Genomic DNA, 22,132 nt, shown 5'->3' with positions numbered 1-22,132 from the left:
TGATCAAGCAGAACCCCAAGACTTCTGCCCTCGGCCCTACAGGCCTGGGAGGTACATGGGACTCTCCTGTCTGCCTCGACTCTCCTTCCCAGAACCCGCCTCCCAATATAATCATCACTCCCAAGCGTGAAGGGGTTCACGGATGTAATGAAGGCCCCTAATCGATTGACTTTGAGCTCATCAAAGGGAGACTAGCCTGGGTGGGCCTGCCCCAATCAGGTGGGCCTTAAAATAAGGAGGGATTCTCCTGGCTCTGAAGCAGGGGTCCTCAAACTTTTTAAAGTGGGGACCAGATCACAGTCCCTCAGAGAGCTGGAGGGCCGGACTATATGAACTACTAATTCCTACTGTAACACCTCGGCTGCGCTCACTGCCCAAAAAACCTGGCGGGCCGGATCAGACTCCTCTGCGGGCCGCATGTGGCCCGCGGGCCGTAGTTTGAAGACCCCTGCGAAGGATCAAGTAGCCATTTGCAAGAGGACCACGGGGAGGGAGGGAGAATGCCCTCCAGAAGCTGGCAGAGCCCGGGGCTGGCAGCCAGCAAGGAACTGGGGACCTGGTCCTACATCTGCAAGGAATGAGATTTGGCCAGCAACCTGAGTGGGCTTGAAAGACAACGCAGGTGCTCACACCTTGATCTCAGCCCTGTGCGCTCAGGAGCGGAGAACCCAGCAGCACCTCACCACACTGCCGACCCGCACAGGTGAAGGTAACACACAGCTGGTGATTCAAGCCGCCCCGTTTGTGGTGACTGTTATGCAGCCACAGAAAACTAATACACATAGCTAATTGCTAACCTCTTAGCATTCATAAAATTCACAAAGTAACAGAACCCTGGCTGCTGATTTTTTTAAAAAATATATATTTTTGTGTTTTTTTTTTACTGAGATAGCTAGAAACATCAGATGCCTCTTGCACACACACCCCCACCCTCCACTGGGGATGTGCCCACAACCAGAGTACGTGCCCTTGACTGGAATCCAACCTGGGACCCTTCAGTCCACAGGCTGACGCTCTATCCACTGAGCCAAACCGGTTTCGGCCTGGCTGCTGATTTTTGACTATGTACACTGCCACCCAGAATAAAGACTATTGCTCCCAGTTTCCCCTGCACCTAGGTGTGGCCATGTGACTGTTTTTTGCGAGTCTACCCTTTGGGATGGTTGCTTCAAGAGCACAGACAGGATAGACTATAGGTGTGATGGCTGGAGCCCCAGCAGCCATGTTGGATCATGAGGTGAAGCGTGAGGCCAGGAGCCGTGGATTAGGGTCACAGAACAGAAATATGGGAGGGGACTAGATCCCAAATGGCACCATGAAGCTCCATCCTGACCTTGGATGACTGGCCTTCAGACTTCTTTTAAGTGAGAGAAAAATAAACGTTTATTCTGTATAAGCATGAGCTTTGGGTTCACATTTCAAATCCCAGGATCCGGCCGTGATGAGCTGGGGGTTTTGAGTAATTCCTGCACCTCTTTGTCCCTCTTAGCATGACCAGCAGTGACGGCAGGCCCTGTGGTGGGGGCAGCACTATCTGATGCAGCTACTACTCTGTGAGCAGCATTGGGAGAAGCTGCAACGGAAAATGCCCTAAGATGGAAATGAGCAAGAGAGACAGAAACCAGGAGAGGGGAGGGGGGGGTGGCGTGCGAAGGATGAGGCCACCTGTGGTGCTGCAGGCACACACACACACACACACACACACCAGCCTATGGGGGCCTGACGAGGTGTAAAACGGGGGAAACGGGCCAGGGGTGAACAAAAGGTTTGTCGTCAGCTCTTCCTGGAATGTGTGGCTCTCTCAGTCTAGCTCTTACTTTCCTACTCTTAACAGAGACCAATGAATAGATAGCTACAATTTTGGACACAGCAACTGACATGTGAATCTTTGCGAGAGGTAATAGGGAGTAGTGGAGACTGTGGCGACAACTGCTCTTTGCCTCCAGCCAAGAGCATCTACACAGGAATGAGAATGCCAGATCTGCCAATTTCTCCAGGGAAGCCAGAATTTGGGTTATTTTTTTTTTCCTCACCCCAGTTTTCTGATTTCCTAAAACATGCTGGAAATGAGTTCACTAAAAAAAAAAAGCATAAATACCATGCAGGGAATGAGACACGTCTGCAGGCCACATCTGGCCCCTGGTCTGCAGCTCTGGTCTTGAGCCTGGAAACAGACCAAGAGCTCAAATGAGCATCAGGACAATGGCAAGGGGTTGGGAAATCACAGTGCCTGGAACTTGTTAGAAGCTGCTGCTTGTTGAAGGCACCGAGGGAAGAGAGAGCAGCATGGCCAAGTGAGGGCCGGGGTTCTAATGCCCATCGGGTGACCTTAGCGGCACTTCAAAGCGAAAAGGAACCCAGGAGGCTGTCCCACATGCGTGGCTGCTCTGTGCGCCGTTGGGCAGCAGGCCCCTGGCCGCGGACAGGCCTGAGGTGGGCCGTCCCCAGCTGGGCCTGGGACTGGCAGCCCCCCATCCCCGAACCACCGGAATCATCTACACTGGACAACGCCGGCTCTGCAGCTCAGGACTTTTGGGTGTACACTCCCCTCCCACCTTTTTTTTCCCCCCTTTCTTTCTTGTGCCTCTATTTTATTGGGATGACTAAACCTTTCAACTATGTTAGCAGTAAACACAGCTAATTTACCCCCTGCTTCTCTCAAACAGCTGCTGACAGCTGTGCTACATGTAACCCAGGGAAGGATCTTTGTAGTTGAGCCTACTCAATTCACATTTGTTGTTGGGCTCCATCCACAGCTGCACCAGATATTGACGAGTGCCCCTTCCTCCCCGGGCCTGGCTGACAAACAGTGTGAATGGCCGAGGCCAGGCAGAGCGCTCCTAGCAGGCCAAGGGGATGCCAGTGTCTGGAGTTGAGAGACAAACAAACAAACAAATGAACAAACAAACAAACACACAACACACATACAGGCCCAGGAACCAGAATCAAATCTCTCCTTTTATTGCAAAGTCAAAACCCTTTTTATTTTGTCAATTAATACAGAATTTTCGCTGAGGGCTGTTCTACACAATAGCTGAAGGTACATTGGTCCGACCGTTAATAAATAGTCTTAAATAAGAAAAAAGAAAAAAAAAAGAAGAAGCAAGCCCATCGTCCCAAACAAGTGACTGGAAGAGGATCTAAAGTAAGGTGACCAAACGTCCCAATTTTTAACAATTTGTCCCACGTCCCTCGGCGTTTTAAAACTGTCCCGATTTTTGGAAAGATTGGGACTGTTTTAAAATGTCACAGGACGCGGGACAAATTGTTGGAAATAGGGACTGTCCCGCCAAAAGCGGGACGTCTGGTCACCTTAGTCTAAAGGAGCTCCTGGACATAAATAACTGCTTTGTAACAGCTATTTACAGTTTCAATGTACAAACGATGCTGCTCAGAGGTGAGAAAACATGCCCCAAGAGGGGATCACACAAAAACCCCCATGTCTGCCAACAGATGAAATAAAATGCCACAGAAACAGCGACTCTTCCCTGCGAACCAGCCCGAGTGGAGGCTGCAGCCCAAGCTACTAAAGAAGAAAAAGCAAAAGAAAGTAAAAAACAAAAGTTTCCAGCAACAAACTTAATCACGACAGAGGAACGGTCCCACCAGAGCCTGTCTCGGGGCCTTCTGGGTAAGGCCGGTCTTGTGCAGAGAGTGTGTGCTGCAGCGGGAGGCGGTGCACACGGCTTAGGGGCCACCGGCCAAGGCGAGGAAGGCTCTCCCAGGAGCCATTCCAACTGGGACACGGGGTCGGGACGTCTTTCTCAAAGGCTCTAGGTCCTTCCCTGGAGATCTGGGACAGCTCACCTACGCCCACAGCTCCCACTGTGCTTCAAGGAGCCGATCCATTGTTTGCAGAGCCCTCAGCAAGGGTCTGCCAAGGAGAAGAGGGGCCCGCGGCCCAGACTGAACCCAGACTTCAGAGCGCGGCTGTCACTGCACGACTGTCACTGCACGACAGACAAGCCTACGTGGGGGAAGGGGGGCAGCCCTGTGGAGAGCGAGGCTCCCTTGGGGCGTGTTTACACAGGGCCCCGTTGGCCAGAGTTCAGGGTCACGTGGCCGGTTCGGTTCTGTGCTAAAGCTGCGGTCCTCCGCTCTGCCCCACGCGGACGCCCTGGCCGGGGGAACTGGACGGGCACTTGCGAACATCTGCCGGGCCGCGGGGCCATCACACACCCGGCTGGATGACGGAACGCATTTTTCCTTCGAGATCAACACACCCCTTCCTCTGAGCAGAATGTGCCCTCCTCCCTCCCAGCCTCATCGTGAGCTTGGACAAGTCTACGTAACCCTGGGCCTCTGGAAACCTCAGAGGAAACCCAAGTGGAATGGAGAGCGGCCTCCCCACCCTCCGCCCTCCGCCCTCCGCCTGCCACAGCCTCTGTTTATGAAATCAGGGGAGACCAAGAAACGGGGATAGATCGTTTAGGAAAATATATCTGTAACATCCTAACCATTTTCGTTCATTCCTTTTATTGGGACACGTATTACAGGCACTTCCGCGTCACTCCTTCAGCACAGACACCCCTCCCTGCGCCCCCTCCCACCGCTGGGTCCTGGGTGCGGGGTGCTCCTCATGGCCCCGGGAACGAGTCAGCGCGCGGCCCAGGCTTCACAGCCCACGACCGTGGCCGGGCAGGTTCTCTTTATGCAATTTTCTTCCTGTTACCTTTCGCCTGCAGCAGCTTCTAGGATCTTGTCCATAGGAGACAACAGAAAACTGATCAAAAGCCACTGGCCTCTCGAATCCTTAGCGCTCCTGCGCCATTACAGTTGGGGAGGGGGGCGTGGAGGCCGCACACCAGGCAGCCGGTCCGCTGGCTCCTTGCCAAGGTGGGCCTGGGACCCCTGGGTGGTGGTGAGTCGCAGGATCCAGAGAAGGTGGCCCCGAAGGGTCTGCCTTCCTTCCAGGAGGCTAGTGGCAGCCGCAGGCCCGGACGACCATGTTTCTGTATTTCTTCAGGATGACGTTGGAGCTGTCGTCGAAGTAGAGCACGGAGATGGCGTTGAGCTGGGTGGGGGCACAGCAGGGCTTGGGCACCGTCTCTGGGTTGATGAAGTGGACCTGCAACGCACACCGAGGCATGGGGCGTGGTGAGACGTGGCCGGCCCTTCTCTCTGGCCTCCTGATGTGTGCGAGGGACATGCACTGCTTGGGCACAATGACCGACGGGCACTCCCCGGGTGTGCCCAGTTCTGAGTGTGCCCAGTTCTGAGCGCTTTCTGCGTAACTAACTTGGGTCTGTAACCCTCGCTGCTTCACAGATGAGGGACCCACGTGCCCGAACAGAGGCGTGCACAGCACACAAGGGCATGTCAGTGGCCAGATCAGACAAGTGGGCCAGATCTCTCTCTCTTGTGTGGGGCTGTCCTATGCACTGTAGGATTTTAACAGCACCCCTGGGCCCAGGCGTCAGAAGCACCCACCAATCATGACATTAAATATCCCTGGGGGGTCAAACTGCCCCACGTTGAGAACCAGGCTCAGCCCACAGGCCACATCCTGCCCCACCACCTGGTTTTGTGAATAAAGTTTTATTGGCACCCATCCCCACCCATTCATTTACGTAGCATCTATGGCTGCTTTCTCATTATGAGGGCAGAGTGGAGCAATTGCAGCTTATGGCTGTCAGATAAAAAACATTTACCATCTGGCGCTTTTCAGAAAAAGGCTGCTAACCTCTGAGCGAGATCTGTCCTATTCAAGAGTCACACCTGTCGTTTTAAAGGTTCTCGCAGCCACATTTTAAAAGATGGGAAAGAAACAGGTAACGTTAATTTAAATAACATATTTAATTCAACCTGGTATTTCAAAAAATATTACTATATTGCCGAAACCAGTTTGGCTCAGTGGATAGAGCATTGGCCTGCGGACTGAAAGGTCCCAGGTTCGATTCCGGTCAAGGGCATGTACCTTAGTTGCGGGCACATCCCCAGTAGGTGGTGTGCAAGAGGCAGCTGATCAATGATTATCTCTCATTGATGTTCCTAACTCTCTATCCCTCTCCCCCCTCTCTGTAAAAAATCAGTAAAATATATTAAAAAAATATTACTATGTCAAAATATACTTAACATTAAAAAGTCTAATGAGATATTTTACCTTTTTTGTACCAAGTCTTCAAAACCCAGCCTGGGCACATGTCAAGGAGCCACAGGTAAAATATTACTGCATCGCATGGTGCAGGTCTAGGCCACACTAGCCTGTTTTGCCTCTTGAGCAATAAAAATAAGAGGCAAGAAATTTGGGCAAACACTTGGGGGGACGGACATCCAGCAGGTGGGGGAAGAGGCTGGCCAGTAGCTCAGGCTCAGGCCCCCTCTCACTCAGGGCTTCTGCGTCCTCACACAGGACGAGGGTCAGGGGGTAAACAAACTCAAACGCCTGCATGTCCACAGGAGTGTCACTGATGCGTGACTGAGGCCAGGAGGGAGACAATAAGGAGCAGTGAGGACTGGGGAAAACTAAACTCCTCTCTTCTCAGGCCACAGACTGACTGCAGCAACCAAAGCAGCGCAGTCAGATATGCCAGCGGTGCAGGACAGGCTGGAGACTCGGCTCTGGGGTTTTTTTAAGGGACGTTTCCAGGTTTCCAACACACCTCGAGTGCCCAGTGGAAGCACCGGGGATGACTGCTCACAGCCTTACAATCTAAACCTTCCCCCATCTTTTCCACCCGGGAATCACTTTAAAGCAAATCCCAGATGCCAGCTCGCTCCGTCTGTTTCTCACTGAGGCTCCTGGAAGACAAGGATTCGCCCCCTTTGAAAACATGACCCCCGTTTCAGAATAATCGGAGGATTCGTCTGATGAAACGAGGACTGAGTGGGTGGTCACAGGGCCACAAAGGCAGGGTCGGAGGGTAAGGTGTGCTCCCGCCAGCCTGGGAGACACGCCCATCACCTCCTGGGTCCTCGGAGCAGGACCACAGGGGATGGGGGAGCAGGTCCAGGCCACAGAGTAGGCTTGGGGGACTATTTGTCTCCAGAGCAGGAACTTTCGATCCTAAATGGGCTCTGGAGTTTGCTGTTGGGGGCGGGGCCCTGGACAAAGAGGCTTTCCCCCTAAGGACAGAGCCTGGTCCCCGCGAAAGGGACAGGACAAGAGAAGAGGGAGGCCGACACTAAACAAAAGAGCACGGAGCTCCATAACAAACAGAACTGTGGGAGAGGGAGGGCCCTGGAGAGTGAGCTGTCTGTCATCAGGAGCATCCAAGCCAGAGGGGGTGAGCAGCTGTCAGGAAAGGCCCAGACAATGTTCATGGCAGGGAGCTAGACAACCAATGTCCTTGAACCCCCGATTCCAAGCTAACAAACACAGTCCCTAACTCACTGCTATTGCTGTTGGTAAGGTAGCAAAAGTAACGTGTCATCTGTGCCATCAGAGCTGGGCACCTTATTAAGAATCTCATTATCACTGCATCCTCCCACGACCCCATGGAAGATCAGCCTGAAAGAGTCCTTGGCTCCCCAGCCCATCTCATTATCCTAATGTCCTGGTTCGCCATCTTCCTGCCACTTCCTCCCTCTGGCATTTTCTCATTTGGTTCCTGGTTGTCCCCTCCCCTGGACAACGAGGCCCTGATGGCCCCGTGGTATCCCCAGCTCCCCCTGCAGGGGCCGCGGACAGTAGACCCTCAATAAACAGTAAATTCCCTGAATGACTGACTGCGAAGTTCAAGGGCAGGAGGTGGATGTGAGCTGTGGGAAGAGGCAATGTGGGAGAGACCAGGCATTGTGGGGGGGACCAGGTACTTTGGGGGTAACCAGGCCCTGTGGGGGAGAGGGGTACCAGGACAGCAGCCCCAAAACAGAGGCGCGGCCACAGCCACCTCTCCACCAGGCACAGCGACTGTTGCCCACTCTACCTTTAGGAACTCACAAAACTGTTCTAATTTCTTTTGAAATTAGGAGAAGTCAACATGAGGGTCAAAGACTATCAACACAGTAGTAAACTATAATTGTTAACCTTGTTTTCAGGGAAAGGGGCCCTTGAACGTCATGGTGTGGCCTTGGGCAGAGCCCTGCTCAGGCCCCAGCCTGGAGGAGCCCAGGAGGACCCATGGCCCCGCTGGCCCAGCCTCCCCCGCTTCCCCTCCTCCCCCGCGGTGTGCAGCCGCACTCACCAGTGTCTGCACGATGGCATGGTTGGTGGCGTTCATGTAGGAGTTCAGCGGGAAGGCGCACTCCCCCTCGCAGTAGTAGGCGGCGTAGCCCTCGGGCGCGATGATCCAGTCCTGCAGGACAGGGGAGTGTGGCCGTGAGGGCCGTGTCCGGGGCCCGTGGAAACGTGGGCGGATCAAAGCCCTCCTGCTGTGGGCCAGGCTGCAGGGCTCCCATGTCAGACACCCTGGGGCCCTGCAGAGGCAGAGGGGGTGGCAGCCCCTCATGGTGCCAGCAGAACGCCAATGAAGAACAGACCTCCAAGAGGGGCTGGGCTGAGCCCAGACGGACGTGGTGGTTTTATGGAAAGGTGGCACAGAGGATGGCCAGGTGGCATCACCTTTACCTCTACTACGTGGTAACAGACCGGCCATTTGCATAAACGAAACCTCCATGCTGGGCTCACCTGCCTGAGAGGGAGACTATGAACCCATCGCGGTTTGAATGCAATGAGCGTAGCCAGCCCAGCACGTGCCCGGTACCCATATGCGGCTCAAAAAACTATGTACGCGGCCGTAATTGCTTTAGGGCCAGGTTAGTGCTCAGAGGTTGCTCCAGTGACAAATACACCCTCATGGACTCTAGTCCATGGAGCCCGGGGTCTGGGGCTCTGTCCCAGCACAGAACCCAAGCAGGACCCGGCTCCCTGAGAGCCTGGTGTCGTCATGAACGTGAGGACAGAATCTAGGAGGCGTCCACACTGGCTGCACGCAGTGCCTGGGGGTGGGCGTTGTGGGGCATGAGCCCCAGGGAAGACTGGACTCGCCCATTGACCTGGTGACCTACACAACACCCTGCCCGGGCTGTGTGAGCTCCGAGAGGACAGGCGGTTGCTTGCTCATGGCTGCACCCCCAGAGGCTAACAAGGACCTGGGACGTCGCAGGGGCTCCTAGCTGTTAGACTGTGTGGACCTCACGCCTCTCCTAGGGCTCATCCCCCGCTCTTCGCCTCACTCCATCTAACTGGCTCCAGAGGGGGCAGCCATGTTCCCACAGCACGACCCCACCCCTAGCATAGTTCCCTGGGCCCGGGACAAGTGCTTGACCCGAGCGGGGCCCATCAGTCCCTTCCCTGGGAATGAGTGTCATGGGAGGGGGTGGAGGGCAGCTGGATTCTGGCACCCGTCTGAGCAGCCAGCACAGATGGAAATGGGGCTCACATGCAGAATGGGGTTCAGTGTCCAGCTTGAGTCACAGCCACATTTCTACTCTTGGTTTTCATGAGGCACCCCATACGCTCCCCCTAAATCCTCTGCCCTGGTTAGGACACTTGAGGCCAGGGTCTTATCGATGCAGAGGAGAACCACAATCGGGGGAGCCCCGGGCCCACCCTTACCTGCCAGCCCAGGTCCCGGAAGCTGACGTACAGCTCGTGCTTCTTGCAGGCCTGCCTCTGGTCAGTGCTGCTGTTCTCTGCGGATTGGGGGGGGGGGGGGGGGGGGGGGGCGGCAGCACACGCGTTAGGCAGGTGTGGCACTGGAGACCGGCTTTTCTGACGTACACGCTGCTCGAGGACCCAGGGCCTGCAAACTCACTTCCACCCCAACCAACCACAAGCAGAGGCCAAGCTCTCCTGCTCTCACAGTCCCAGCCCACAGCGTCCTCTGGATCCTTCTGATAACCCTGCTGTCTTGGCACCCAGGTGGGTGTAGACGCTCACATCTGCCTGGGCTCCATAAAGGATCAAAGCCCGTCCATGCCGACAGGAGGCTCTGCAGGAGGCTGCCCGTGGGGCCCTGCTTCCACCAGCCTCGCCATGGAGGCCAGCCAGAGGGGGAAGACAGGGCCTGGGACAAAGTTTCCATCACCACCCACCAAGAAGAAACAAGAGGGCAGGGAGTCAAGTCACACTGATCCTCCAGAAAAAACCTCTGAGGTTTCTCTGAGGAGAGAAACGATGCACTGGGATTTTCTGGAAGTGTGTGAGCTTTGCAGGCATGTGGGTACGGATTTGGGACTTGTAAGCACACCGAGATCTGTCTTTCTCTCCCTGTCTGATCCATACTCTCTCACACACATGCACCCCCCCTACTCACCCCCCCACCACACACACACACACAGCTGCCTGTCCACACTAGCTCATGAGCTGCGCGTGGCCTTGGTCTGTCGGGCCTTGGGTTTCACCATGAAGCCCAATGTCACTGCTCTGCTTTAAGATGGGGTTGGAGAGTGGCACCCAGACTGCTACTGGTCCTTCCTCTGCCCGTGGCAGACATTGCTAATCAATCGTGGCACTCTCCTCTCACGGAGCCCTCCTATAGCTTCAAATCCAAGCAGATGGCAATGTTGGTGCAGAAAAGGATGCTCAAGAAGTAGGCCCCAGCCCCCCTGCCCTTCCAGTCCTGCCCCTCCCCCCCCCAACAGCCAGCAGGGGTGGGAGGCCTCTGCTTCTTCCTCTGCCAGGAGCCCCCGCTGAGCAGCTAGCGAATTAGGACTGGTGCTGGGGCTCAGCTCCCACCCCTGCGGGTCATCTGCCAGAGCAGCTAGTAATTACCGGGGAGCTGGGTCCAAACTTGGGTGGGGAGAAGGGTGTGGAGGGAAGGCAGCGACCCCAGTCTCTCATCCCCAAACCACAGCCTGTGGAGGGCAGTGCAAGGCCTGGGTGGGCTAGCCTCCAAGGAAGAGCTTCCTGGATGGCAGCATGCTGGAGCCTCCTTCCTGCACAGGGGGCTACAGCCGCGAGAGGTGGCCTGTGTGGCCCCGCAGCAGGACTCCAGCCCCACACAAGAGGCGAAGCACCCCCGGGGCATGTGCACACACACTCACATACTCTCGCACACACCCACACACAGATCCCAGTGTACTAAGCTGCAGTGGGGCCCAGGTCTCAGTATTTCTTTTCTTATCAAACTTCCAGGCAGAGGTTAGCTGACCTTCCCACAGGGCCAGGACGTAGAAATCCACAGGAAGGAGGCAGGTTCCAGGCAAGAACAGCTGCATGTGAGGCAGTGAGAGCCCCGTCCTGGGGGCTATCTAAATGGAGACTTGACGGGGATATAGTGGGGGGAACTGAGTGTGGGAGACTCTGAGGTGCCAGAGTCCTCAGGACAGACCACGGTTGGCTTTCACCATGGACCCCCAGCCCCCAAAAGCCCGGCCTGGAGGTTTCCATAGAAATTCAGGGGTTCCGTTGATTTCTAATGTGGGGGGTCACAGGTCCCTTTGAGAAAAGGATGGATGCACCAAACCCTGTGCACAAACTCAGGAGCACCCCCCCCCCCCACCGCCCCCCATGGTCCATCCGGGGCCTGCTGGCTCAGGAGGCCTGTGCCTAAACCCTGCCCTCGCCCTCAAAAAGGGAACTGAACAGAAAGTCCAAAATCAGCTGCGTGAGGCAAACAAGCTGTTGACAAGATAAGGCTGACCTGGGGGTGTGGCTGCTTTGCATATTCTAAACACCCACTGCCCCTTCGTGCTTCCCGGACCAACGCCACACCCCGGAGCAGGACCACCGAGCTCAGCTGGGAGTCCCACACTTAGCAAATATGCAAATTTGCCAGGAGTTTCAAATATTTTTCAGTTTAAGAAATAAAACTAAAGATGAAGCAAAGTCCCCCCCTTTAGATCCTCGCCGCTCCCTGGGCAGCAGCCTCCCCGGGAAGCGGGTGTGGCATCTTCCCACGTTTTCAGCGCTTTCCGTGGCGTACTGCGGCCACTGCTTTGTCTGTTTGGGAACCTGCACGGCTTCTTGTTACACTCGAGTTTAGTGCCTGCATTTCTGCAAGTGGACAGCAGGGGGTGAGCTGTCGGGGAAGCAGGCTGTTTCCTGCTGCGACGGCTCCACAACCACGGGTGGAGCACGTGGCTTCCGAGCCCCTCCTCGCTGGGCCCATGCGTGGCTCCGGGGTCTGTGTGTGGACCCTCCCTCCCCCGACACCCCCCCCCCCCCCGGACCCAAGGCTTACCTGCGACGTTGGCCATCCGCAGGGCTTCCTGGTTCTTGGGCGTCTTGGAGCGGTTCTGGCCGCGCTGCCGGCTCCCCGTGGAGCGGGCGCTGCGAAGGTGGACCTCGGTGGCCTTGAAGAAGGCCACCATGAAGGGCTGCTTGTTCTGGGGCCCGTGCCGCCCGATCAGGCCCGCCAACTTGGGGTTGATGCTCTGCCCTAGATCGGAAGCAGCCAGATGCACAGGAGAGTTACAGGAGGGGCGGTTGGAGGGGGAGGGGGATGGCACGTGTGCCTCACAGCTCACTCACTCATGCATTTGCATTGTCCACCGGCCTGTTACTCAGAGCTGGCTCTGTGCCAGGTTGTGTTGGGAGCTGAGGGCACAGTGAGGAACCTTGCCGGAAAACTCCTGTCCCCCCCGGCAGGCAACCTGGTGGGGCAGGCGGGCAGGTATCCCGGGGTAAAAGCTGAAGCGGGAGGGGGCAGAGCCGGGCTTCAGGAAGCTCCACTCACATTTCCTTGGGCAGAGCAGTCACAGGATCCATCTAATTTCTAGAGGTGGTGCAATCCTGCTCAGGACCAGGGAAAATGGGGATGGTCGCAAGCCGCCCTCATGTCTACCACCCTCTGCATGGAGGGGCCATTTGCACCCAGAACCGGGTAGCGGGGAGGAGGAGAGCCATGAGGATATTTGGGGACAGGGCATTCCCGGCAGAGGGCACTGCCAAGGCCAATGCTCAGAGACGGGAGCCAGGTGGGCGAGTTCAGGAGACTGGCCGCAGGCTGGAGCAGAGCCTGGGGTGAGGGGCGAAGGGGCAGTCAGAAAGGAAGTACTCTGCCTTAGTCTATTTACTGTGTCGAATGGTGTCCCCCCCCAAGTTCATGTCTCCAGGACATCAGGAGGTGACCTTTGGAAATAGCATCTGTGCGTATGAAAGCGGTTAAGGTCATACTGGATTAGGAAGGGCCCTAACCCAAAGACTGGTGTCCTGAGAAGGCCACGTGAAGGCACACACACACACACACACACACACACACACACGGAGGATGGCCACAAAACACTGAGGAGCGCCAGGAGCAGCCAGGAGCCACCAGGAGCGGGAGGCACGGCCTGTGGAGGGAGCGCAGCCCTGGGGCACCTTGACTTTGGACTTGGAGCTCCGGACTGGAGAGACTCACGTCCTGTTGTCCCCAGACCCCCGGTTTGTGGTGTTTTGTTATTGAAGCCCCAGGACCCTCAGGATCTGCATGAAGTGGAAACCACGGGTCCAAGCAGTGGGCAACTTGAGTTGTTTGCAAAAGATGGCCCCGGGCTGGCCCTGGAGACTGCACTGTGGGGCCAGGACAGGAGCCGGAGACAGGGGGAGGTGGGCCTGGGCAGGGCTTCAGGAGTTCACTTTTAAATCCACCTTTAGAATTTACTTTATTTGTAATGTCTTGTTTAGAAATAATTACTGACTCACAGGAAGTTGCAAAAAGACTTCCGAAAGCCCCATGTACCTTTCACTCAGTTCTCCGAACGGTCACCTGACTAGAATACAACGCCTTGACCAGGACGACCCAGCCGGATCTGCTCTGAGGGGACCGAGGGCAATGCTGAGGGGGCGGACATAAAGGTGAGAAGACAGTCGACTTCCTGGCTCTGGGCCGGAGCCCCTGGGAGAAGGCAGGGGCCATCCCTGAGGTGGGGAAGCCAAGGCAGGAGCGGGCAGAGGGGAGCACTGGGAGCACTAGGAGGGTGGAAGGCGGCAGCCGAACATCACAGCTTGGGGCTGGCTCCTGGTCTGGGGGAGGCACAGACTCGAAACCCAGACCCCTCCAGGCCAGTGCCAGCCTTCCTGAGTTCAAGCCCTGGCCCTGGCACTTACCACAGCTGCTCCTCCGAGCAGAGCTTTGCCCCTGGAGGGCACCTGGTAAATGCCGGCTCGGGCTGTGGCCAGGCCGCGTGGAGACTGGGAGAGCGTGTCGCTGGCACGCCATGTGCGGGCTGCGTCCAGGTGCCCATCCCCACCACCGAGAGCCCAGAGCCCGGGCAGAGGCTGCCACAGGCCAGCGAGGAAGGTCTGGAGCAGCTCGGGCAGGAGGAAGGGCGCCAGGCGGGTATGGATCCTGGGGAAGCTGACGGAGCAGTCCCATGTCCTGTGCTCTGCCAGTGGTGATGGCGAAACGGGCGATCTCTCTGCTCTGGCAACCATGAGGCCACTGGCCAACATGTATGTAACGTCATATCTGGTGGAGATAGTGATCCAAAGACAGACCAAGAGAGACGATCCCAGAGACCCAATACCCTGCCCGAGGACCCCAGCTTGGAAATGAGGGGGTAAACCCTGACCAGCTCAGGCTGTGTAACCACAACAGACGTGAGCCCACATTGGGTTCGGGGTCAGAGGCCAGCGGAACCCTTGCTCCGGAGCCCTGGCCCATCCGCATCTGGAATTAACTTCACCTGGAGCCCTCCAGACGGGCGAAGGCAGGAAACCGCCTCCCAAGGACCAGGCCAGCACCCGGGGTTTGCTTTGTGTGTTTTTTTTAACAACGAGGGCATTTCAAAGACCAAGCTCCCCATCCGCCACTATTTCCCCCTAAATTAACCCCTTTAGCATTCGCTCCCTGCATTCTTTAGCGGGGTTTCCCGGAGTTCACCGGCTATAATTGGAGCAGTTCTGTAAAAGGAACCATTAAAGCCAAGCTCCTAGGATTTGCGTTCCCCCCTGGAAGGTTTTTAAGGGCAAAATAAAAATGCCTGGAAACGCGACATGGCCCGATGCAGTAACCCTGCATTTCCCGCGACGGCGGATGGTGGGCTGGCTTGCTCCTGGGCCCTCGGGACAGCCAGGGCCAGGGACCCACCGCCTCCGCTGGGAAATGGGCGATGGAGCAGAAAGAGGGGGGTCTTTGGGGACTCTGCACTAGCACCTGCCGCTGACTGGCCTGTGAAGGCCACACTGGCCTGCATGCTGGGCCCAGATATGGTCACCAAAGGGGCCACTGGAGACACCGGGGCTTCTCTTCCCAGCACGTGGGTTGGGGCTGAACGTGCCCTCCGGGGACTGCGCGGGTATTGTAGGGTGTGTAGGAGCATCACTGGCTGCTCCCCAAAACATAACCCAGTGCCTCTGGGAGGCAAAACGCCCCTGGTGGAGAGCTAGGCCATGCATACACCCTCCCCGACCGCCACGCACACAAGTCACTGCAGTGGAGCCTTTAGCTGAAGCCTGAGAGGCCATGGGGGGCATTATCAGACAAGGTCATTAAACTCAGGGTGCAGCATGAAGTAGCAACCAGCCACCTAAAACAAGGCATGCATCTCCTCACACGTATTCCTGCTCAGTGTCCAGGACAGCGGCGCTCCACGCCCTGAGGTCCCACTGGGAAGGAGACCCACAAAGGAAGGGCCCTGAGATCAGCCCTGAGGGGGAGGCCCAACACGAGCCAGCGTGGCTACAAGTGTGGGAAGACAGAACGCGAGGTTATGTTCATCCTAAAGTTCACTTTATGTTCCTATCCGAGGGAGGGCGCAGGGTGTGCAGGGGAGAAGATCTGCAGGCACGGTGACAGAGCTCACTTGCATTTTATGATGTTACATTCACAGGCTTTACTTAGCATGCCCAAGTGTTCCTTTCCATTGCTTGTATTTAAATGTCTGGGGCAAGTCACACCGAGGAGGGAGCCAAGCTGAATGAATCAGGCCGAGAGACCGAGGTGGCCAAATAAATGAAAAAAAGACATACATTCTGTTTTAGCATAGCTCTGTGTCTTCAGTAAAATTGAAAAAGATTTATATTGTAGCCAATGGTTAATAGATTAAAAACAACAAACAATCAAAAACAAACAAAAAACAACAACAACAAAAAAAAAACTGCCCTGCTGCTGTGCTCAGTGGTTGAGCGGTGACCCATGCACCAGGTGGTCAGGGTTTGATTCCTGATCAGGGCACATGCCCAATTGTGCCTTGATCCCCAGTAGGGGGCATGCAGGAGGTAGTCGATCAATGATTCTCTCTCATCATTGATGTTTCTATCTCTCTCCTTCTTCCCCTCTCTCCAAAAATCAATAACATCTTTTTTAAAAACCCGAAGATTTCTCCAAGAATAGAGCTGTCAGATTTTTCAAATAACAATGCAGGTGCCCTGTTAAATTTGAATTTCAGATAAATGAATAATGTTTGCAATATGTGGGACATACTTATATTAAGCAATTATTAGTTGTTTAACTGACATTCGCATTTAACTGGGCTTTTATCTGCCACGAGGTGATCCTTAAGTTAGGATGGAACAGATGTATAACTATAGCTGACCTTCCTGCATGAGGAGGAAAGTAATGGAGAGGTATCTAGCCCACTGACTGGCAGGTAAGAGGGCCCAGAGCAATGAATTAGTCAGGGGTCTTCAAACTACGGCCCGCGGGCCACATGCGGCCCGCAGAGGAGTCTGATCCGGCCCGCCAGGTTTTTTGGGCAGTGAGCGCAGCCGAGGTGTTACAGTAGGAATTAGTAGTTCATATAGTCCGACCCTCCAGCTCTCTGAGGGACCGTGATCTGGCCCCCACTTTAAAAAGTTTGAGGACCCCTGATGGTTTCTTCTTTGGTAAATAGTTTGCCTCTCTCTGGTGTTTTGCTTGGTTTTGTGTGTTTGGGGGGGTGGGGTGTGTGTTTTGAATTTTAGTTTTTAAGTTAACATATAGTAATATTGACCCTTTTTTATACACAGGTCTGTTTTTTTTTTCTTTTCTTATAATTCTCACTGGATGATATGTTTTTATTGATTATTTAAAGAGGAAGGAAAAGGGGGTGGGGAGGAAGAAACTTCGATTAGTTGCCTCTGACATGCACCCTGACCAGGAATTGAACCTGCAACCTTTTTTTTTTTTTTTTTTTTTTTTTTGTGCACAAGACAACACTCCCACCAACCAGCCCGGCCAGGGCCAGATCTGTGGGTTTTAACCCATGTATGGATCCTGTAACCACCACTCCCATCGGGGCACAAAGCAGCCCCAAAAGAACCCCCTCCTGCTGCCTCTCATCTCAGTGTGGGAACCGAGTCGTTCTGCTCCCCAGGGCATCTGTTTTCCGCAGCCTGGGGGCAGGAGCTCTGGCATTGTGGGGGTGCTGCTTAGTGTCCCACAGTGCACAGGATGTCACCACAACAGAGGAGGAAGATCCAAAATGTCAGCAGAGCGAAGAGGGACAAACTGCCTGCCGGGGTTGCAGGTGTCAGCACTCATGCCTTTGCTGCTCAGCGTATCCCCTGGCGTGGACGCCCAAGGCTGCTGATCCTTCACGGGAGAGGGACATCCGGGGGCTCCATGAATGTCAGGAGGAGCGTCCAGCATGGGATTGCTCCTGGCCTACGTTTTCATTTCTGCGATGGAAACAGAGTGAAGTCCGTCGTGGGGCCAATGTCCCACAGTCTGCTCGCTCAGGTGCCCCTCTGCTCTGGGACCATCATACCTTCTGGCTGTCTGCGCAGGTGCTGCTCCACTTGGAGCTTGTGGAGAAGGCCCAGCCCTGGGAGCCCCAGGGAGGCAGAGGCTGTGGGTGCAGCCCCACACCCTGCCCAGCCCTTGGCCCTGGTCCTCCTCCACCCAAGGAGGTGGCCCATCAGACCATTCCCAGCCTCACAGGCAGCTCCTTCTAGGATGGCTGCTGCAGGCTCCTGAGAAACGTCTTCCGCCCTAAAAAGAAGAGAACTCGCCCTTTATCCAGCCCACCTGCTTCCTTCCTCCACGCTCGGGCCGTGGAGGCGGCCAACTGTGATGTGCCGAGCCTCAGGCCCAACGCCAACACACGTAACACGTGCTACCAAGAGGGAAGTCTTCCCTGCTGTTGATGCTTTGGCCTAGGGTCCAAAAACTATAGCCCCAGGCACACCGGCCCACGGCTGTTCTCTGGACCAAAGCCCGGGCATCCATCCACACTTGTCTGTCTGCGTTCACACTGCAATGCAGAGTTGAGAAGCCGAGACAGGAAAGGTCTGACTCACGTAGCCCAGCATGCTTACTGGCTGGTACTGACAGAGTGTTTGCTGACCTCGGCTCCACCTGCTTCCAGACTTGTCAGGAAAACCTGCATGTCCCCACAAGGGGAGCCAACCCATTGCCCATGAATCACCAGGACAGTACCAGGTGCACTGGTTAATAATGCGGATTTTGTGATCAAAGAGAACACAATAATTTCAAGAGAAACATCAAAGGTGCTTTATTCAAAGTAATGTCCGTGGCTAGCTACACATTTCCCCATCTTTCAGGTAACTTGTGGAGACCGTCCCCAATAGAACTTTGCTTGTTTTGAGGCAAACCATTCAGAAACCCAGTTTTCCACTTCTTTGTATGTTTTGAAGTGCTGCTCAGAAAGTGTGCATGCCATTGATCAGAACAAGTGGCGATCTGAAGGAGCAAGATCTGGTGAATACAGGGGGGGGGGTTAATACTTCCCAGGCAAGATCTTTTAACGTGCCTTTAACTGGGTTTGAAGTGTGATGGTATGTTATCAAGAAGCAAAATTACTTTGCTGTGTCTTCTGGCCCATTCTGGTCGTTTTACAATCAAAGCGTGGTTCAAATTTATTATTTGTTGTTGGCAGCGATCAGTATTAATGGTTTCACCTGCTTTTAGAAGCTTATAATACACCACACCTTCCTGATCCCACCAAACGCAGAGCATTGTCTTCTTTCCGAAGCGATTTGGCCTTGCAGTCGATGTTGATGGTTGACCTGGATCAACCCATGATTTTGTGCATTTGGGATTCTCAAAATAAATCCACTTTCATTGACAGTCACAATTTGATGCAAAAAAGACATTCTTTCATGTAGTTGAAGCAACATTTTACTGATGACTTTCTGGTTTTCCATTTGTCTTTTGTTCAGTTGATGTGGCACCCATTTTCCTTTCTTTAAAATCTTTCCCATTGCTTGTAAACGATCAGAAATTGTTTTCAGAGCAACATTTAATCTTTCTGCAAGTTGTTTTTGAGTTTGACACACATCTTCATCCAATAATGCTTGTCATTGTTGGTCTTCAAACTTTTTTGGCTGATCTGGACGTTTTTTGTCTTTCACATCAAAATCATCACTTTTATATGATAGCATTAAACCAGCGTTCACAAGTATCTTGAGATGGAGCATATTCACCATAAGCTTCCCGACATATACAATAACTTTCAGTAGCACTTTTCTTCAAAATAAAGTAATGAATTTAAAACTTCCTGCAAATGCTCTCTTTCTTTGGCACAAAATTCGACATTTTTAAGTGTAAAAGTAATGTTAACAGCTTCAGAAAATTTGACAGATGAAGTTTTAAAGCTTGCTGTCAATACGACAAAACAGCATACATATCAAATTGCATACATATCAACATATATGTAAGTCCATCTAGTGAAAAAATCCACATTCTTAACCGGTACATCTGGTATTCCTGATAGAGCTGCTTCCCTTTGTCACTGGTTCTCAAAAAATAAGAAACAACCAATTGGGAGCATTTTCTCTGAGCCCTGCACTGTACTGAGCCCGTTCCATGGGCAGGACTCTTGATCCTGTACCTACAGATGAGTAAAACGAGGTCACAGGCATGAAGCCATCTACCCTGGACCCACCACCAAGGAGGCAGAGACAGGGTCTGCACCCTGGTCCAGCTGACCCGAGCCTGGGCACTTAAACTCGACCCGCCTCTGAGACCAGCAGGTGTCTCAGAAAACAGAGGAGGGATCAGCTGGGCCCGGGTGGGCACCCGTGGGGCCTCCGGGGTAGGAAGGCTCCCTGAGGCACCGGAAGTAAGACCTCCCAAGAGGAGAGTCAGGTGGGGGAAGAGGGCCGCAGGACTGTGAGCTGGCGACAGAGACCAGTGGAAAGAGCAGAATCAGTAGGCCTAACCCAGAGTCTCCATGCACAAATGGGGCCTCTCGGGAAAGGAGGGGACACAACCGCCCACAGACAGGGCGGCATCTTGGTTTTCTTGTGGCATCTTTGTTTTCCAGGCCCAAGGCCATCAGCTGCCCTGAGGAGGCCCCAAGTGTAAGAATGTTCCTCATTAATGTGCAGAACACATTAACTCCAGCCACTTCTCCTGATGGACCAAAGCTCCAGTGACAAGCAAGTCCCTCGTTAACACTTGTGACATCTGCTTGGCCTCGATTGCCCAATCCCGTCCCCACCACCACTGCCCGCCCCGCCCGGACCCATCCCAGCCTCTGGGCCATCGGGCCTCTTCTTTCCTCTCTCGCTCCAGCTGCTGGACAAACAGGATGTGAGGCAATCACCAGGGAGCAGGCACCACGGAGGCAGCTGTGCTGGGGGCGGGTTGCTCGCCAACCTGGCTTTGCAGGATTTATCCTCCATGGCCGCTGCGGGCAAATGGCTCGCCGCCAAGGCCGTCCCCAGCAGATGTGGCGTGAGCATCCAGCATATGCCCTCAATCCCTTAATGCCTGGCAAGCCCATCCGATGCCATGTGGGAGGATCAGGGAGAGGCACATGTGCCCCACACCTGGGGAGAGGAGCCCGAGGCTCTTTGCACACGGACACCGGGACCCCCACACAGCGACTCCAGGAGGCAGGGGTGGGCAGGGCGGGAGCAAAGGGGGCCTCCTGGTCCTTGTGCCCAGGGTGTGGCGGGCAGCAGCTGGAGGACCACCAGGAGGAAGTGTGAGTCAGGGCAACGAGGCCATCAGCTCATCCTCCGGGATCAGAGAGTACGGCTGGTCCACACCGCCCTGCTGAGCTTCCAAGTTCTTTCTCCTGTGGCTGAGGGAGAGGAGGGAACCCCACAAACCAGGAGAGGACACGGGAGTCCTCCTCTGGGGAACAAACGACCAGATGCTCCCACACCTGCAAGGAGGAAGAGACCCAGCCCACGGCAGTCTTCATCCCTTGTCGGTTTGGGACGGAAGGCGGCCGGGGAAGCTCAGTGCCCTGCCCTGGCAAGCAGTCAGAACCCTCCTGCACTGTCTTCTCGCCTGGGCCCTGACCTCCAGCAGACGGTGCCTTCACGCTACCAGGACGCAAGCCACAAGAGCGAAAGGCTTGCTCTGTCCCCGCAGTCCGTGCCAGTCACAGTCCCTGACACACCGTGCGACAGATGTGCTTCCTACGCAGGTGAGGACGCTGGTGTGCAGCGCCCAGCGTCACTCCCCCGGGATGCGGGGCCCAGGGCCAACGTGTCCTCCAGGCGCCGTGCCCAGGCCCACAGCACTTCTAGGGGCCCGTGAAAATGTTTTAATGTCTCTTAAAAACCAGAAGGCAAACCATGAACCGTTTCGGGTCAGAGAAAATGTTTTCATTTTTAACCCAGCCAGGATTGTGTTTGTCTTTGGACCAACGCGGTCATAAAACATGATGTTTTAATATCTTTGTGGAAGGGGAGCCCATGAAGGTCAGATGCAGCCCTGGCCGCCTCTGTGTCGTGGGCTCCTTCTGTTGGTCCTACAGGGAGCCCGGGCTCCTGGGTGCTTTTCCCAGCTCCCCCCTTCCAGGAGAGGGAGGTGCCCAGAACAGCCGGGCGGAGCCAGGATGCTGCAGGGCCCCTGGCTCTGTCTGCCCAGCCCGGCCCTGTGCCCAGTGAGGGCACACGGGGCCCCTCGTCCGGTCCCCGGGGACCACGTTCTTCAGAAGGCTCTTCAGCAAAGCATGAGTCAGACTCCATGGTGACACACAGCGTACCTAGAGCGAGTGTCTATGGTCTAGCTGCTTGGCCTTCCCGGCCTCAGTGTCCTCTGTAAGTGCTGGCAAACACATGGGCAGGGGCACTGTGAAAATTAAACATGCCAACAACAACACAATATCTAGGTGGAGGAGGGCAATGGGGAAAAGCGGACACCTACCATAATTTCAACAATAAAGACAAGTTTAAAAAATAATACCTAACACGAGCACAGACAGGGTGCCCGGCCCAGGCCTCAGCACTTGGCATGAATTCCCACTCGTCTTCCTCCCAACCGTCAGGAAGCCCTGGGGCGGACGAAGGGACCAGGCGCCCAGAGGCTGTCGGGAGAGGCTGTCAGGAGGAGCCCTGTGTCGGAGGCCCGGGCAGTGCCGCCGCTGGTCCTGCGCAGGAGCCGGGCCAGGGCCTGGCCTGCAGTGAGGGCTCGGCTGC

At 55.0% G+C, this 22,132-nt stretch overlaps 1 protein-coding gene across 1 annotated transcript in view; it reads right to left on the bottom strand.

Annotated features, from left to right (window-relative positions):
- Window positions 1-2,982: 2,982 nt before the first annotated feature.
- The window catches only part of BMP7 (bone morphogenetic protein 7), a 73,660-nt gene continuing 54,510 nt past the window's right edge, over window positions 2,983-22,132 (bottom strand). Inside the window, exons 4-7 of the mRNA XM_084886784.1 lie at window positions 12,069-12,266; window positions 9,500-9,576; window positions 8,127-8,237; window positions 2,983-5,068 (exon numbers count right to left, since the gene is read on the bottom strand). Of these exons, the coding sequence (XP_084742910.1) occupies window positions 4,919-5,068; window positions 8,127-8,237; window positions 9,500-9,576; window positions 12,069-12,266 (536 nt within the window). The 3' untranslated portion in view covers window positions 2,983-4,918. The remainder of the gene's footprint in view (window positions 5,069-8,126; window positions 8,238-9,499; window positions 9,577-12,068; window positions 12,267-22,132) is intronic.

The sequence above is a fragment of the Pipistrellus hanaki genome (genome assembly GCF_964339955.1).
Source record: "Pipistrellus hanaki genome assembly, chromosome: 6".
Classification (NCBI taxonomy): domain Eukaryota; kingdom Metazoa; phylum Chordata; class Mammalia; order Chiroptera; family Vespertilionidae; genus Pipistrellus; species Pipistrellus hanaki.
The sequence above is the reverse complement of the archived record's forward strand: the minus strand, read 5'-3'. Positions and strand labels throughout refer to the sequence as shown.